The 19095-nt window shown below is 39.8% G+C and overlaps 2 protein-coding genes across 4 annotated transcripts; both read left to right on the forward strand.

The window, feature by feature from the left end:
* Positions 1–1871: 1871 nt before the first annotated feature.
* On the forward strand, positions 1872–6049 carry ndufaf4 (NADH:ubiquinone oxidoreductase complex assembly factor 4). Its single transcript, XM_085383083.1, has 3 exons — positions 1872–2072; positions 2196–2290; positions 3653–6049. The coding sequence occupies exons 1-3, from the start codon at positions 1937–1939 to the stop codon at positions 3953–3955; spliced, it is 534 nt and encodes a 177-aa protein (XP_085239209.1). The 5' UTR covers positions 1872–1936; the 3' UTR covers positions 3956–6049.
* Positions 6050–6786: 737 nt separating this feature from the next.
* On the forward strand, positions 6787–17633 carry gpr63 (G protein-coupled receptor 63). Of its 3 annotated transcripts, none has more exons than XM_085382291.1 (2): positions 6787–7280; positions 13904–17633. In XM_085382291.1, the coding sequence occupies exon 2, from the start codon at positions 14019–14021 to the stop codon at positions 15249–15251; it is 1233 nt and encodes a 410-aa protein (XP_085238417.1). In that variant the 5' UTR covers positions 6787–7280; positions 13904–14018; the 3' UTR covers positions 15252–17633. The 3 variants fall into 3 exon arrangements, with proteins under 3 accessions (XP_085238417.1, XP_085238419.1, XP_085238418.1); XM_085382293.1 differs by having other exon boundaries at positions 6787–7204; XM_085382292.1 differs by lacking the exon at positions 6787–7280 and adding an exon at positions 7313–7544.
* Positions 17634–19095: the final 1462 nt, after the last annotated feature.

Below are 19095 nucleotides of genomic sequence, written 5' to 3' on the forward strand. Positions count from 1 at the left end.
CTATCAGGCTGTGAAATGTTTGTGTGTTTAAAAATGGGTGGTTGACTTTCTTTTTTGGACATTAGAGGAACTGCTGTTTTTTGGCACCTTGTTTGCGTTATTGTTCAGCTCCAGATGAACACATGTGGAATGACCCCGGCACCCCCTGAAATATGCCTGTTCTGCCTCATTCGTAGTCTCCACAATGCCATTCCATTGCACACATCATGAGCGCAGCTTGTCTCTAAACACTGTAGCAGAAAGTGGTGGAGGAGGAAATATTTGGAGTTGTCACATTATCTGCTGAGTCCACACGGACAACAATGATAAGCAGTCTTCAGCAGCTCTCATATTCCAGCTGCACTGTTTTGTTGTTGTTTTGGAATAAAACCTACCTCAAGACAGTAGCTGATGTAACTGAAATATCACTGGCTGGCCTTTTATTGACTTCCATCAGCTCCCAGTTTGGGAGCTGATTCCTCCACTCCTCACAAAAATACTGTGAGCTGTTTCTTTATGATTGAGTAGATAATTACCTCCAGATGTGTTCCCAGCATCTTGCCTTACATGAAGACCGGCTTCTGTTGACCTGTTTAAATGCTTATTTATTTCCTTTACTTCAATAACAAATAAAGCCTCCCTGTGCCAGGCCTGACGGGTCAGTTCAGTTCATGTTTGAAAAACATGTCTGATGAGCTTGAACCTCAAAAAGAGGCCAGCCATATAACCCCACTTAGAATGTGATAGAGTATTAAATGCTGCCCTCTGCTGGACATTTTAGGGTTATAACTGATCTATACAAAGTGATCAATGACACCATAAGCTCAGGCTGTCTGAAGCTTTTTTCTTACTAAATCTCCTAGATCCTTTCTTGGGTTTACTCTGCTGTGTATATAAAGATGGATAGTTTTGGGAATTAAATAGTGGAAAAGAAAAGTGTCTGGAAACAGAAGATTCTTTCATGGCCATATTGAAAACCACCCTTGGATCTCGACCTCAATAAACACTGTCCTAGTGAGTTTATTGTTTTGAATTTTAATGAGTACAAAGTGAGATAAGTTTATCTTATTGGATAAAACAAAGTTTAGGACACCCCAACTGGTCGCAGCAGATGGCCGCTCCTCCCTGAGCCTGGTTCTGCCAGAGGTTTCTTCCTGTTAAAAGGGAGTTTTTCCTTCCCACTGTTGCCAAAGTGCTTGCTCATAGGGGGTCATATGATTGTTGGGTTTTTCTCTGTATCTATGAAGCGCCTTGAGGCGACTTATGTTGTGATTTGGCGCTATATAAATAAAATTGAATTGAATTGAATTGAATATGGCCTTGCATCTTCAGTAGGGCTCCTTGGAGACATAGTTGGCTTCTCACCCTAATTGTTAAGTATGTTTTGTAACAAACAAACATACACATACACTTACGCTGTGTCCTTTGTATTTAGATTTTCTCCTATTTATTTTTCTTTCTCTCTTCTTTCTTCTCTCTGTCACTCTCCTTTCTTCTGTTTTACACTGACTGTTAAACAGCACAAATGGTAATGTGAACAATTCTTTTTTTAAATAATACAATAACTCTTAAAAGGAGCCTATAAAGAGTTTATCACGTGGCAAAGCAAGTGTGTTTGACACAACAGTGCATTCAGATCACGATTCTTCTTGTTAAAACTGGCAGTCAGGTTTTTACAACAAAACAAAAAGATATGTTTTATTAAAAACACTCAATTAAATTATGAGACTAATTATTTATTTCTTAATTTATTGAGTTAACTAAGACCTGTATCCAGCATCCTTACGTTTGGCAATTGAAAAAAAGACACGGGGAACAATAAACTCATCCAACCACACGGTGTCGCTGCTGCTTCCTCTGCGCTTTTCACATTTCCGCCTGTAAAAAGAACCTTCTCGCTCGCCGTCGGCAGTTTGAATCAACTTTATTCATAGCGGGCTTTGACAATTTGTTAAACATGGGTGCACGGGTTACGCGTGTGTTCAGGAATTACAACTTGGAAAACCGAGTGCACCGAGAACTTTCCAAGGACAAGCCGCGAGCGGCGCCCCGGCACTCGGTTAAGCTTCCACCGACAGCCTCCAGCCCGCAGGGTAAGTGAGTGAGTGCTAGCTGGCTTGTGTAACAGTTAACCCGGGGTCATGGTAGGCTCACCGTTCATCCGTGTGTCCTCAGAAAGCTCGGGGACGATTCTCACGTCGGTTTGTGTTTTTCAGAAGTGGATTCGTTGAACCAGAATAACGCGCCGCTGCTGGACCACCTCAGGTCCGTGTACGTGGAGTCCAGAGATCCAGCACCGGCTGCAGCAGAGGTCAGACTGACACTGCCTGAGTGTTTGAATGCTGTTACATCAGCTCTGCTCAATCATTCATTGTTTGTCAGTGTTTTTGCTCTCAGTTTGGGTCATTCAGACGTTTACAGGTCGAATTTTTGCAAAGTTGAGACATTCATGTATTCTATGTTATGAAGAATAAAGAAAGACATTATTGATTAACACTGGCTGTTAAAAGGGAACTATCATTATCATCGCCAGCTACATATGTTTCATGCTTGGACTCTGCTTTGCATGAACACAGTTCAAAAATAGTCTTTGCTCTGTTCAGCTGCTGTCTGGAAACAAGCTGCCTAATCTCCTGCTGCTCCCTTTAAGACTGTTTTCTTCTAATTGGCTGGTCCTCGTAAACAATAGGTCGAGCTTTTGTGCTCACAAGTAAAAAAAAATAATTTTTTTAAATTGTTTTAGAATTATCCATCAAAGTCTTTGTAATCAGGTGACAGAAATTTAAAAACCTAATCAACACTCATCAAACAAACCATGTTGATGGTAGTGAGCCACCAGTGATAAATCACCTGCAGCTCCCATGATTCTAGGCTTGGCTGTGTTGTAATGAATCAGTTTTATTCTCAGTTTTTAATTTTTAATTTGAAAAAGAAGAGTTGAATCCTCTGTAGCTCTGCCAGACCAATTTATACCACCATGGCTGTCCATAGCTGGATGATGGCAGGAGGACAGCTGTGACTGTGCTTCTATTTCTTAATCAGAATAGTCAAATATTCATGTGCATCCACATTACTTGAATTTGACCTTTTATCTGTTCATAGCTGTTCATATCTCATCCATATGTGGTCCAGAGGACAAGACATTTCAAAGGGAACAACTGAATATGTAGATTCATGTTAGGCATGCACTAATCCAGTTTTGTCCAGTTATGTTAAAGTTCCAACAAGAGTGTTAAAATAATAAGCTTAATATTGCTGACGCTGAGACTGGAAGTCATTTTTTTCATATTTAAGATAGCATCAGAGAGTACATATTCTTTCCTGACTCTGTAAAATAAAATCTAACTAATGCATGCATCTAAGAGTATAAATGATGGACTCAGTATCTGTTAGATTAATAATTAAAGAAATCTGTTAGCATTATTTGTTACATTTATGATTGCAAATGTAATTAGGTTACCTTTATGCCACAAATTATCATAAAGGTAAGGTGGACGTCCTTGCTGTGTTGCGATAGGGGACTTTTTGAACTTGTGAATGACAGATTGGCTAATTTCCTAACTTCAAACCTGACTTTCCTGTGTGGGATTTGCATGTGCACTGGCCAAAAGTTTTTAAATGTTGATTTTTGTTATTCATAATAGTTATTCTTCACTGCTTGTTCTTCCCTCAGGTATCGAAGGACGTGACGGCGGGGAGAGAACAGCGACGACTTCTTAAGTTCAGTGTCCCAGCATCTCCGTTGGGCCTGGTGGAGCTCACAGATGTTCCCATTGGTAAACTGACCATTGCCGAAGCTCTGAAGGCTGTGGGCAGCCACCAGCATCAGCCTCAGACGTGGAGTCCCGAAAAGATCGCACAAGAGTATTCTCTAGACTTGAAAGAAACAAAAGCTCTTTTAGATTTCTTTGTCCCCTTCAAGGTTGAGATCATACCACCCAAGACTAAAAAGACCAAGCAGATAAAGGCTTCGTAGGACTAGAGTCTCTGACATCTCTGTGGAAAATGACAGCGTATTTAATTTATTTATGCTTTTCAGTGTTTGTCACTGCAAGAATGAGCTGATTGAAAGCTTGGACATTACATATTGCTGACATGGAGATGAGATCATAGGAAATTTCATGGGACATACTGCGAGATACAAAACACCCCTACAATAAACATGAGAATAATTGTAGATATTTAATCTTCTTTGCAATCCTATTGGTTAGTTATCTGATGAAAATAAAACAATCTAAAACTGGGTGATGTCATTATGCAGGTGGATACATCAAAAGGAGTCATTCAGCTCATTCAGTTTGGAAAGTATATTTACTAGATTTTCTTCATAGAGTGACATTCAGATGGACAGGCTCATATTTGAGTTATATGAGAGTCAGGATGTGATTAGCCTAGTTTAGCATAAAGACAGTAAGCAAATGGAAAAGGCTAGCACAGTTAGCGCTGGGATTCCCATAACTTGCATAACTATAAGTCCCCTGGGCATCTCAGTCAGGAAACCTGATCCAAAGATACAATTAGCAGGAGGAACTTCTCTAATTAGCATCTCTTCCTGTGACCTGGGGGGTGCACCAAAAGCCCAGCTTGACGTAACCAAGCTTGCCTGACAAAAGCCTTGGCAAAACCAAGAACTTCAGGGATAAATGCTGTTTTGTGTGTGGTTATCAGCTTTCTTTGTTAATCCAGTTTTATGTTTTTTTTTTTTTTTGTCCTTGTGTCATCATCAGTCAGTATTGAAGTTCATGTGATTACAGTTTTACAGTTACCTGCTTCTGGTGCACAGCTGAACTTGTTAAGGTATATAGAACTCCTCTCCTGGGTAGAAAACACATGTCACTTTTATAGAAAATTAGTAATTCTGTGACATTTTTAACATCAATACTGAGCGTCATTGAAAACAGACGTTAGCCTTAACAGACCTCGTTAACAAAACTGGGTGTAGCCAACTGTGATGTTGCCAGTTGATAGTAAAGTCATGTTTTGAACCCTTGAATATTTTAGCAAACACCATCTTGATGTTGTCAAATACATATTGAGTGAGGGGTGGATTTGTATGTGAGTCAAACATGAACTAAAGTCTGATGTTCTTAGTAAAAAAGTAACCATAATTTATGAGGAAATAGGTCAAGGGAGCTAAAAAGTCTTTTTTCTCATATTTTGCTAATCAGATACAGAATTTATTTTTGACTTCAGCTTCCATCTTTTATATATAGTCTGTGGAGGCATTGAACTAAATCGCATATCTAAACGCAGGTCAGTAGTAGATGAAAATACAAAAGATCATAGGTCAGGTTTTATTTTTCAACAATGCAGATCACATGATAAAACGGTGCAAATTTAGTGTTATTATTGTTTTAAGCTAATGGCTAACTCCACCTCTATACCTCTGCATACAATTCACTATCTGTGGTAATAAATACATATTTCTATTTTAGACCACTTTAAGATTCTACTGTTTAACTTTTGACTTGAGTTCACATAAGGAGTCAAATGTAGCTCTAGTTTGTCCTGTTTCAGAGTTATTATCCAATAATGAAAGCTATAACCTTGGAATGAAAGTGCAGTTCCTCTAATACTGTCACTTGTAGTAGTTAAAGACCTGTTTGCTGATACTGTGCTTGTATACAGGCTTGTATGATGAGAGTAATTCCACTGTACAAACCACACACAAAAGACAACAAACAGCAGCAGTCTGTTTCTAACTTGCTGAAATGTTCTTTTAAAGATGTCAGACAGTGTCGTGTCTAAAACGTAGCTGTTTATTACTACATATGAACTCACTGACATTTGTTCTGTTGACTTTTTTTTTGACTCCATCCACCCCATCCACCACTGTCACAGATCTGGATTACTCAGCATTCCAGGTAAGACAGTGATGCTCGGAAATGTTGTTTTGCTGACAAAGGAGATGAGTGTTGTCTAACACGTGGGTCCAAAGTTCCATGGATGGGGCTGTTTTTAATGCATTTTAATGTAGAATTCATGGAGCCACATCATGGAGTATATTTATGAGTGAAAACAATCCTGTGCCATTTATACCATCTGCTGCATATACGCACAATTTTTCAAATAAAAGGAAAAAAAAATCTTCAAATAATTGAATTTCTTGTACCGTCCAGCCACACTGCACAATATCCTGAAAACACAGTGATTACTTTAGAGCTAATGTACTGTCTTTGTTATCTTTACCACCCACTGCATGCATCCGCACATGCCCCAAAAAGCACTTCCGCTAAAACAAGCCACGCCCCACTTGCACAGTCTATCTTTTAGGAATATCCACTTTTGCCCATGACATTCTGTGTATGTCAGTTATCAAGGAACGCAAACCTTACCGGAAACTGTGTAGCCTTATCTTCAAAATAATGCAGATAATTGATTTATAAATCAAAAATGCAGAAACAACAATTTAGCCATACGCCATGAAATTTATTTTTGAGTTAAAGCTTAGCTATTTATTTTTCAACACAATCTTTTAAAAAAACCCTATTCATACACATTTAATTTTTTTAAAGATATGTGACAAAATTTGCAATTACAAATAAAGTGGGACTTTTACAAGAAAAACTTGTTTTTGAAAAATCCTCATCAGATGATTTTCAGCGCGAGGCAGCAAACTGTTTATACCATGCGGAAGGTTGAGGTGGGACAACTGCAACAGCATTTAAGAGCTTTTTGTACTGTTTATAACATAAACCACATGAAAACAACCAAATCAACTTTACATCCACTCAAAAACACTATTTAAAAAAACACAACTAGTTCTTTATTTTGAAAGGCAATATAGGAAGTAGTGGGTGTCTGCGCCTTCCCGCAGGCAGCAGCCAGTGAGAGTAGTTTAGAACCGTATGAGGAAAATCTGGGCTCCGTACAGTAGACGCTCACATACAGTGACACTGGTACATTTGTCAGTGGAGGATGGGCCGTTCACACCTCACATATGGACGAAGGAAAACAAAGATTCGAGCAGGAAACCTTCCGTTTTCCCGCCGCGGATAAGCAGCTGTTGCTGGAAACAAAGCCGTTCTGACCAAACACAGATTTCACTTTTTTTTTCTTCTGAGGCTTCATTTGTGGAGGTGGTGGCATCACCGGCCGTCGCGCTGTTGCCAATATATATATATATATTTAAAAAAAAAAAAAAAAAGCTAAAACAGGGTTTTTCTCGGGCACATCAGCAGTTATGTGTCTTTCTCTACACCGACGACCATGAAGATTTTTGGAGGTGAGATGCTCCATTTTCCGGACTGAGCTTCTGTACTTGAGCTGCTCCTGAGCTCTAGCATGGGAGAATGAAGCAGGTAATAATATTAGCGAGTATACTTTAAATCCGACCAGCGGCGGTGTAATAATGACATTCATGTTTTGTGTTAAAACATGAATTAGGCCGTTTGTTCAGAACACCCACTGTTCTCGTCGCTTACAGTAATGTGAAGTGTCTGTTTATTTTCTCGGTCTCTGAGCTTGAGTGGATGGCTCCAAATCACCGAATCCTGTCGAAACAAGCGGTTTCATGCTCTGTGAAACAGCGTTCGGCGAGCTACTTCGGCCTGGCGTAAATAGCTGTGAGTTGGGGTGGATGAAGGGAAGGCCTGGTCTGTACTAGGCACTAATATTCCATTAAGGTCGTTGTTCATCTGTCTTTGAGGGGTATCTACCGGTGCCAAGTACCAATCCAGTACCAGTGTTCAATAAGCTCCAGTCAGTGCGTGGAAGAGACTGGAAGCCATCCAGGGAACATCAGCCTTCACTGAAACATTCTTTTTCTGAGTTTATAAAATAAATGTAGCAAGTAAATGCATACAGCAATCTAATTTTACAGTTTTTTTTTTAAATTAATACATTTTATTTTACAAAAGGCTAACAGTGAAACAAATTAAAGTAGGTATTCAGTAGGGGTGGTGGAAAAAATCGATACTGTGTAGTATCGTGATATTTTGTTTGCTAATAATGTATCGATACAGGGACAGCAGAAATCGATATTTTGTTACAAAAAACGTTTTTGTGGACTGGAACTCTGACTTCAGAGCATGTTGATCAGCTCCTTTTTCTGAGCAAGAATCCTGACATTCCTTCACTGTCCAAATGTGTTTAACTTTTTTTTTGGTAGCAATAAACATGACAGTTTACGTATTTTAATTTAAGACATGTTTTATTTTAATTAAGTTTAAAACTTTTTTATTTAATGTAAAATTATATTTTGTTTTAATTAACTTTCAAATTCTTCAGTTGCTGAATGGGCTGCATAGTTTTCATAAATTGCATAGTTCAGAATAGCTATAATTGTACCAGATGGTTGCATTCAGTTAAGTTGGACTAGACTGTAATACAAACCGTTCAGTTTGTCAACAATAAAACTGACTGAAATGAGAGAAAGACTGAGTGCGAGACTTTGATATTAGATAAAATGAATATTGATAAAGTTTACCTTTATGTACAGAATCTGAATATCGCAAAATATTTTTAAAAAATCGCAATAATATCGTATCGTGCGTTAAGTATTGTGATAATATCGTATCGTGGGATGTATCGTGATTCCCACCTCTAATATTCAGTGTAATTTCAGCTTGGTGTGAGGGTTGTATGGTTAAGCATAAAGTGGTTGAACCAGTTAGTAAAGTTGGAGCAACCCTCACCAACCCTGACTTGATAATCTGGCTGTAATGCACGAAAAAGCAGTAAAACTGTTAAACTTGCTGCAACATCTGACTTGTGAGGCAAATATAACGCAACAGTATACTGCTGTCATTTACAGTTGCACTTCTTCCACTCAGTCTGACAGTGAAATTATACTTTGTTAAAACTAGGTTATAGGTACAGCGTAGCCACAAACCCTTCTGAACCCCTTTGCTGTAACTGATGCTGTAGCCTAACATGCACTGCCCCCAAAATGTAACTACATGATGGATGATGCGGTCTGCAGCGGTTGTGATAGGCTGTTCAGTGGTGTTCATTTCTTCCATGTCTATATTTTGCTACGTTTTCTGCGGCTGCTATTTTTCAAAATGTCTGGAAGAGAAAGGATTAACTCAATCAGTTGACAAGAGGCAGGTAAAACCTATTATTGTTAGGCCAGTATTATGGTCTCCAGTTATGGCAGATGGCCACCCCGGTTCTGCTGGAAGTTTCTTCCTGTTAAAAGGGAGTTTTTCCTTCCCACTGTCGCCAAAGTGCTTGCATCTTGAGGCTATTGTTGTTGTGATTTGGCGCTGTATAAATAAAATAAAATTGAATTGAATTGAATATTACTGACTTCAGTTGTGGTCAGAAGTTTACATTCACTCATCATGTATTTTTGGGGGGATTTCATGTAATCCTCACAGGTTAAAAAGTATACATACAGTGTCAAACATAATCTTTTAATAGATGGTGCAGTATGTTTTAACTTGACACGGTCTGTTGTTGATTAGCGATCATGATTGACTACTCTTTCGTAATTTCTCTGTGACAGCATTCATTGCAGTGACCCACACTCAGAATAATGGGAAAATCAAGTAAACTTAGTGAAGTTCTAAGGAGAATTGTGAATTTATACAAGTTAATAATTCTTAATAGGAACATCATCCCATGTACACATCAAAACTGGTGTTGGAATTGATAAAACCTTTGGAATAGCTTTCCTAACAATCCAACCCCAGACCTGTTAAAAATCTGTGGAATAGTTTTAAAAACCCCATGCCAATCAATTAAATTTAACGCTTAATATTCTGCCAAGAAAAGTGGTCAAATATCCATCCAGAATTATGTCAGACTTTTCTTTATGGCTACCAGAAGTGTCCAGTCAATTTGTAACATCCAAAGGGACATTCAACCAAATCTTATATCGTATATTTATACTTTTAGCGCTGTGTGGATGAAAGAAAATCCAAAACAAATGTGAATTTTCTTTTTGTTTTCTTTAATAAGTCATTAAAGATGTATGCACAATGATTCCACCCTGGGAAAAGAACGGCTCAATAAAATAAGTGGATGCTAACGTCTAACTGAAACTGTATTGGCATAGGATTCATTTGACTTCTTGACCCCCAGCTTGCAGTAGGGCTGCTGAGTGTAAAGCGAATTGGCACCTCCAAATCTGAGATCATAGACCCACAAACTCTGTGTAGTGACAACAAGATTGAGGTTGTGGATAATCTTTCTTCACCCTTAAAGATAAGGTGAGGAGCGCGATTATTTGGAAAGAGCTTGAAGTAGAGCTGTTACTCTTCATCTACATCAAAAGGAGCCTGTTGATGTGGTTTGAACATTTGACAAGGATACCTCCCAGACACCACCTATATAGGGTGTTTCATGTCCCACCAGTAGGACTACCTGGTGAAGATCCAAGACACACTAGAGAGATTATATCTCTTGGCTGGCTTGGGAATGCGTTAAAGTCTCCCAGAATAAACTGAATGGAAGAAGCAGCTGGGTAGATGTAAATCTGGGCATCTTTGCTTAGACTTGAATCTGGATGGATGAACGAAACTCATCTTTTTTTATATCAGATAAATGAACATTTTAAAAAGTAAAGAAGAGATTGGAACAACCTTCAACACCATTCAGCCTTGTTGCTGGTGTTCCAAATGCATTTTTTTAAGAAAACCAGAAACAATAAACGGCTGCTCTAGGTATAGTCAGGCAGTGCATAAATGTGTAATTAAAATAACTACACATAGTAAATCATAGGGAAATGGGTTTTTTCACCGATATATCAGAACATCCCATTTTTTAGATCGCCAGAAATCGGTATTAGCATTGCTAACTAATGCTAAATAAACACGAGCAAAACCAACCAAATCTTTATTCTTCCAGACCATTTGAATGCAGACAATAAGGACACTCGGATAAGATAAGATAAGATAAAACTTTATTAATCCCTCAGGTGGGTTCCTCTGGGAAATTCAGTTTCCAAAAGCACAGCACCGACAGAAGTTAGAGTTACAGAATATTATATATATATACACACACACACACACACACACACACACACACACACACACACACACACACACACACACACACACATAAATAAATACAGAGACATATATAAATAAAATATACGAAGGGGATAAATAGAATAAATAGGAATAAAAATACAAGTGAATTGCACATTTCAAGTATTGAGGTCTATTGCACCATTGACTATTGACAACATTGATATCTTGTGAATCACAACATCTCTGCTAGATCCTCGGAAAACTAATGTACTAAATGGATCTGTGGTAACATTCCTTCCACTTGTGCTTTCACTACTGTGCAAGAGCTCTTTAAGTTAGAGTCCCTGCTCTCCACAGTCTGTAGTTTTTATTTTAAAAGTAATATCTCATACGACTACTTTAAAGTGCTCCCTGTAACCGTTTCACACCGTTGTGTACAATCTGCTGCAAAGTCTATGCTTAGTTACAAATAAGCAAAGGTAGATGGTATGGGAAATTAAAGCCATGAGTCATTTGTATCAAGGCATGATATCACTGGGAAAAAATCAGTGTGAAATGTTCAAAGGTACCTAAAAACAAGGTTATACACGAGAGCCCTGGGTCGCAGGTTTCTGTCTACCCTCCTCTCTGTAGCTGCTTCATTTCAAGGACATCGGAGCAACATTTATAAGACTGCAGAGATTACCAACTGTTAGAGTACAGGCAGGAGGGAAGCATGACACAGGGAAGGGCAGGAGCTAACTGGCAAGCAGCAACTGAACTTTGAAATAATAGCAAGGGATTGTCCTCTACTTAATCCAGCACACGTTGCATTATCTCTAGATTTGAATTTTTAAGTAACTCTTCAAACATACACGGGTGGGTGATCGTATAACTCAGCAGCCTGTCCAAATAATGCTATGTGAGGGGAAACACTGGTATTTCTCTCACAGACACACCAGTGTTTAACAGTATATTTGAAATAAACACGGTATTTGAACTAGCTATTATTGCGTTAAAACTGGCACCTCCCAGTAACATCACGAGCACCATCGTGAGCTCACTGGGCAGCTTCCCAACAAATCTTTTTCCCTCTGAGCGATTCAAGGTTACAAGATGTGTGAAAAGCTGTAAGCATATTCTCATTACATAATTGCAGGGCCTCTGCAGTTATTTAAACATTTCCCTGTCGTTCAGAACACCAAGTACCTGATCATTCATTTCCTATGCAGGATCACTTGACTGCTGGGAGACTGGAGTGGCTCTTTTAACATTGTAGGTCATTGCACCCAAAAGCAGCGAACACTACCCTACCTGTTGAGGCCGACATGCTGCAGGCTACCTCACTGAATGCAGAGTTAATGAAGTGGGAACTGGGCCAAGAAGACTAAACCGGCTGCTCCTTGCTCTCCTTGTGGAAATTGTGGTAGACAATAAGCTTGTCATCAGCATATGAACAAAGCAAACTCTGCCCGATTTCACTGCCGTTTATTTTTGCATTGTAGGTTTTTGTCCCCTCCGGTGTGCTGAAGAGATGGCGCTATCTGTCAAATGGCTGCATATCCTAGTATCACAGCAGCACAGCTAAAGTACAGATCCCTCTAACAGGCTTAAATGCAGTGTTGTCACAGTAATTGCTCATAATTACACTGGTTTGATATTTATTTATTTTTTTACACCCACACAGGACTAAAATACTAAAAAGCTTAATTTGTGTGGAAAGTTATCCTATTAACAAATGGACTCTCTGGTGCTGCCCATTTATTATATCTGAAATTTGCTGCCTATTGTAATAATACCAGCTGGCCTGCCTGCAATGCCTCCAGTGTTTATACTAGTGATAAGGGTTTTTATTGCAGTATTTGCCTTGTGTCCGGTTGAGCACTAGCTTTCTGTCACTCTCAGGGGTAAAAAAAAAAATTCGAATAGGATTTCTTATCACAGCTTAGCCAAACACACCAGACAATGTGTTTCTGTTTGGAGACAGATTTGTCTTTCTGTATTCCACTTTTAAATGTGGCTTAATTCTGTATACTGAAAAATAAACTTTATGCTATTTATTTCAAAGATGTAATTAGTTTAATAGGTATATGGTTGGGGGCAAGATACAATCAGACACACTTAACAAAATGATGAAAAAGAAAACAGTTGCTCATTGAATTTTATTTTTGTCTAGTAAACTTTGACATTTTAGTTTCAGTTTTGTAAAAAGGTCTTTGTGAGAAATTCATCCTCTGTTTTGTAAAGATTTCCGTCATGGTGTTGGTCTGTTGTTCTAAAACAGTAAGGCTCTGTGTTTTTGATTGCTTAAAAAAACTGAAATGAGTCATATTTTATTCAGGCACCAATCTTTTGGCAGAAACATCCTATTTTATTACCCCAATTTACAGTATCATGAAATCTTTCGGGACTCTGTGTTCTTGGAGCTTTGTTCAAATTTTTCATATTATTTCAAAATACTTTTGGATTTTTCAGCTTGTTCAAACTATGTGGGAGCACTTGCCATTAATTTTTTACAGCCAAATTTTGTCCACTTCCTTAAACTTGTAAAAGTGTGTAACTCATACACACTTATACCCACGAGTCCTGCTCAACTTTTTAATTATTTGTTGCTGGAAATCAATGCATTTGTCCACCCCACGCCTCAGTTGATTGTAGTTTTCCAGTCGTGAAGGATCATTATCGTACCAAACATGGCAACCTTGTTTCTGTTTCAGCGTCCTTTCTGACACATCATACATTGACGGAAGTGTTGTTAAGTGTGTTTTTAAATAGAAAATGAATAGGCGTCTCGTGCTAAGACAGAATAGTTATATCCTGTAGCTGTATGGTGTAATATGCAAATAGGAAAATTGGTGTTCTCTAAACCATTGACCCTCTGCATCGGTCAAGTTGTGTTTAGTCTGGTAGTGACAACTCAAATTGTTATCCTTAAACACGGAAATCTGCTCTACACAAACTGATTGTAAGGTAGACCCTACAATAATACATAATGGAATTCTAACATATTTTTATTTTTGTCTTAGGGTCTTGCTACCATGAAGATGGTGCTGTGTGGCCTTGGGGAGATGATATCCGCATGTCTGCCATCAGATTTTATGTGAACTCTCCTGCAATGATGCCTGCTCACCCTGGAGAAGCATGGTTCTCTCCACTACTGTTCCCCTCCTGGATACAGGGGACATTAACAGCCGTTTCTGCTGCGTCGTTACGAGGTTGCTGAACCTTTCTGAGAGGCTACCAATGGAAGACCTCTCTGTGGCAAACATTTCCCTGGGCTCCGGGTCTCCCTCGGAGCCGGTCACCCCAACAGCAAATGCTCTGGAAATCCAGCAAGGCATTGGCCTACCTCTGCAGATCTTCTTCTGCTTTGTCATGGCAGCCATCCTTTTAGTGGCGCTGTCAGGAAACATAGTGGTGTGCCTGATGGTGTACCAGAGATCTGCCATGCGTTCAGCCATCAACATTCTGCTGGCTAGTCTGGCATTTGCGGACATGATGCTGGCCATCTTGAACATGCCCTTTGCTCTGGTTACTGTGGTGACCACCAACTGGATTTTTGGAGATGTTTTCTGTCGCGTTTCCGCCATGCTCTTTTGGTTTTTTGTTATGGAAGGAGCAGCTGTACTGCTTATAATAAGCATTGATCGTTTTCTTATTATTGTCCAGAAGCAAGATAAGCTGAGCCCACAGAGAGCCAAGCTGCTCATAGTGGTCACATGGGGACTCTCGTTCATTTTCACTTTCCCTCTAGCTGTTGGCTCACCTCCCTTACAGATCCCACCCAGAGCTCCTCAGTGTATATTTGGCTACAGCAGTGATCCTGGTTACCACGCCTATGTGTTGATATTAACACTAGTTTTTTTCTTCTTGCCTTTCACAGTCATGCTATACACATTCATGGGCATCCTCAACACCATCCGCCACAATGCCATTCGCATCCGTAGCCACACAGACAGCGTCTGTCTGAGCCAGGCCAGCAAACTGGGCCTCCTCAGCCTTCAGAAGCCCTTCAAGATGAACATAGACATGAGCTTCAAGACCCGTGCCTTCACCACCATCCTCATCCTCTTCTCCGTGTTTACAGCGTGCTGGGCACCCTTCACTGCCTTCAGCTTGGTAACTACCTTCAGTGACAGGTTCTACCGCAAAGACAGCTTTTTTCAAATCAGCACATGGGTCTTGTGGTTGTGCTACCTCAAGTCAGCCCTCAACCCTCTTATTTACTACTGGCGGATCAAGAAGTTCCGCGACGCCTGCCTCGATCTGATGCCCAAATATTTCAAGTTTCTTCCTCAGCTGCCAGGCAACACAAAGAGGCGCATACAGCCGAGCGCTGTGTATATATGTGGAGAGCATCGCTCTGTGGTATAAGGCATAACTCCTCTCTGAAACACTGTTAAAATGCATCTTATCTCACTAGGGTTTTCTCATGGTTTACTTCTCTTAGCAGGCTATAAGACTGAGGTTAGCACTGCATTAAAAATATAAGGGGGCTGAGGTGGAATGGGTTATTGCTACAGTAGCCAGACTGAAGATCCAATCCGGGAGGTACACGGTGAGTCCAACATGCCAGAGATTTAAAGGTTGTCAGGTGAGAAATCGCAAAATTTCCAATATAAGACCTGACTGTTAGTACTGAAACTGTACTTTATAAGTTTTATTTTTAAAACATCATATGTGAATGTGAGGATTCTTCATCAACAAAGATTTGGTTGAGCTTTAGTTTCCACAAGAAGTAGCAACAGTCAGTCATGAACAGACAGAATGGCATTTGCATTTAGTGGTTAGAAGTTACGCATGTTGGGCAGGAAATTCAGAGTGAGGTGAGCCTTTTGAAAGGCAAAAAGGTCATTTGTGCACCATGGCTTAAGTCAGGGGTGTCCAACTCGGCTGGTGTCCGGCAGGTTTTAGATGTGTCCTTGATCCAACACAGTAGATTTAAATGGCTAAATTACCTCCTCAGCATGTCTTGAAGATATCCAGAGGCCTGGCTGGTAATAAACTAATCATTTGATTCGGGTGTGTTGGCCCAGGCTGATATCTAAAACCTGCAGGACACCTGCCCTCAAGGCCTGGAGTTGGATGCCCGTGGCTTAAGTAAACATAAATAGCCATTCAGGATGACCTCTTGTGGCAACAGTTAGTAGACATACCTTTAGAATCATTGCTGGCTTCACAGCAGCTTGCTTTGTGCATATGCATACACTTAAGGATTGTTGTGGTAGTTTTTCTGGTTAATGTAGTCTAGTATTAAACACAATGCTACTTAATGGGCTTCTTTGTCATTCCTAAGACTCAAACCACTTAAAAACAAAAAACAAGAAAAAGAGACTTGATGTAAGGATCAAATCAAAGATTGACCAACAGTGAGCCCACAATTCATTCCATCTGTTTGCTTTTACATTAGAAAAGAAAGAAATTTCATCTAAAAGCAAATAATAAATACCTGGGGGGCTTTTAACTAAACTGGGTAGAGTTCAGGGATTATTGGGTGATCTAAGCTCAGGACCTGTCATTTGACGTGCTGTCTATATGATGGCGACCGTAGAACAGGAGGTTGGGAAGTGCATCTGTCACCGGTTCGATCCCCGGGCTCTCTGTCCTGGTCGTTGTGTCCTTGGGCAAGACACTTCACCTGCCACCTACTGGTATTGGCCAGAGGGGCCAATGGCGCAATATGGCAGCCTCGCTTCTGTCAGTCTGCCCCAGGGCAGCTGTGGCTACAACTGTAGCCACTGTAAAATTGTTTTATTTGTTTGCACTTTAGGATACGCTCAAAATATTTGATGACAAATTTGTGGTCCAAAGATTAAAAATTTTACAAGACTCAGTAGATTCAATATCAGCTTCTGATACTTGATAGTTCAAGTATCAGTAGTAGTAGTTGGTGGAATATAACAGGCTCGACTGAGACCCTGTACCCAACAACCCAGAACAAACATTTTAAATAAGCACGATTCTGTTGCTGATAGTCAAGAATGACCTACCGGTGTGCGTGCAGTCTACCTGCTCAGTCTGTCCAGTGTGTTGGGATATGATGTTCTATTGTTGGCAAATGTTGGGTTGGATCAACTGGATGTGTTTGCAGTATCAGCCTCAAACCCCCACAGTGGTTCAATGCAGTGTTAATGTCAGTCTGACTTTAAATGGTCAGGGAGTGTATGAAGGTTCTCAGAAAGTTGTGAGGCTTCCAACAGGTCGATGGCAACTGGACTACCATACCAAACCCTACAATTTGACCTATACAACAGGTAATGGGAATCTTTAGGTTCTGTGTTCATCTTTATATACAATATATATATCTTTATATTCAAATCTATATCTGCTGTATCTGCCAAATTTGAATCTTGAGCACATCTTTTGAAACACACTGGAAGTCCATTTGGCATTTGAGCCTGTAGAGCAGGGGTGTCAAACTTCAGTCCTCGAGGGCCAGTATCTTGCTTGTTTTTGAGGTATCCCTGCCCTACCTGCTGCTGATTACCTGGATCAGGTGTGCTTTGCCAATAAGAAGCTACGCACGATCTGATATCCTCGTGTTGGTGTTGTTCCCACATCATCATAATAAATGTTGTTCCAGGTTCAACATTGCAAGTGACCAATCACATTGGTGTGATGTCATACTTTTGCAACTTTGGAAAAAAACGCCTTAAAAAAATCTACTTAACTTGCGAGAAACCGCCTCTGTCCGCCAATCCAGCAATTTGAATTTGTTGCATTTCAGGATACTGTTCTTTAATAAACGGTAAGCACTATACATATTGTCCTTGCAACATTCGAATTTCATAAATGAATGAATGGCTTGGCTTGCAAAAGTATGACGTCACAACAATGTGATTGCTCACTTGCAATGTTGAACCTGGAACAACATTTATTATGATGATGTGGGAACAACACCGACACGATATCAGATCATCCAAGAAGGCACAAGGGCAGGTTAGTTGGAAAACAAACAGGACAGCAGCCCTCAAGGCCTGGAGTTCCGACACCTGTGCTGTGAGTCTCGACCATTCAGGAAATAACAAGTGAAATGCAAAAAGTTTTGTTTTGTCAAAAATAATAAGATAAGAGACCAAAAAAAGGTACATTTGTTTTTGACAAGTGGCTGCACATTACAGGTGAAGACACTGATCTCCACCTGCAGCAGCTTCAGAGTCTAAGCTAGTTCTAGGTCAGCTCAGGCAGTTTACAGCTGGGATTTCACCTCACTTTTTAGTGCCAAAGTTCTCTGTTTTTTTTTTTTTTTTGTCTTTTTTTGTGCTTAAAATCAGCCTACATTTGGCAAAAATATCACCTGAAATCAAGAAGTAATATCATATAAACCTCGCCGTACTTCAGAGACCAGCTCATCCAAAACCGCAGCATTAGATAAACCTGCTCAAAAGCCATCACTGCTGCATTTACTGAGCCCACAATCACCCATTCCTCCAAAGGTGAGACAGTGTCATTCAGGTTTTTTTAAATTAATTAATTTTTCTTTTAAAGACATTATCTTAAGTGAAGAAGTTGTCTGAAGGAAACCATAAAAATACACGAAAAGGCTTTATAACTCCTGAAATGCACTGATTGGCACATGTTGTGCAAGAGAAAAGATTTTTTGTTGTTGTTTCTTTTGTGTTATTTTGAGAAGATAATCTGGGCTTGGCCTGACCTTACATGTTTTGTTGCCACTGGAGTTGCAGGTAGAAGACAGTGTGTTTAGCTGTATAGAATTTGTTTTACCAGGCATGTACATTAACAGCTAAGTGGAATCTGTGTGTGGTCAGAAAATGGCCATGACACATTTGAACGTGTGTATTTGTATTTAAATGTCTTGATTGTGCCTAATAATTAGTCCATTTGCCAGTCAGAATGCTGCTATATCTGGTGAAAATGTGCAATTTCAGTGTACTGTACTGTTGAATGTAATAAAGAAATAGACATTTCTTACCTTGGTAAACTGTCTTAAGTGGAGTTTTAATTTAAAGCGTAGTTTTGGACCCATGATGGTAGAGTGGCAGGATGTAGCCAACAAGCTTCTTTGCCACAGAGGTGAGAAACCAGGGACCCAACATATAAGACTGCAGTCCCTCTAATTGCCACTTGAGGCTAGCTTGCATGTTAAAATGTCTTCCACCTCTCACCCCCACCGGTCGCCGCAGATGGCTGCCCCTCCATTAGCCTGGTTCTGCTGCAGGTTTCTTTCTGCTTAAAGGGAGTTTTTCCTTCCCACTGT

This window comes from Rhamphochromis longiceps, linkage group LG15 (assembly GCF_057381845.1).
Source record: "Rhamphochromis longiceps isolate RC_006_pf linkage group LG15, R_longiceps_female_GT1.1, whole genome shotgun sequence".
NCBI classification, from domain to species: Eukaryota; Metazoa; Chordata; class Actinopteri; order Cichliformes; family Cichlidae; genus Rhamphochromis; species Rhamphochromis longiceps.

Excerpts from the sequence above, each read along its gene's own strand:
- ndufaf4 (XM_085383083.1), top strand. The coding sequence starts at position 1,937 with ATGGGTGCACGGGTTACGCGTGTGTTCAGGAATTACAACTTGGAAAAC. Across the intron at positions 2,073-2,195 it reads GACAGCCTCCAGCCCGCAGG|AAGTGGATTCGTTGAACCAG; the intron begins GTAAGTGAGTGA and ends TGTGTTTTTCAG. Across the intron at positions 2,291-3,652 it reads CAGCACCGGCTGCAGCAGAG|GTATCGAAGGACGTGACGGC; the intron begins GTCAGACTGACA and ends TTCTTCCCTCAG.
- gpr63 (XM_085382291.1), top strand. The coding sequence starts at position 14,019 with ATGGTTCTCTCCACTACTGTTCCCCTCCTGGATACAGGGGACATTAAC.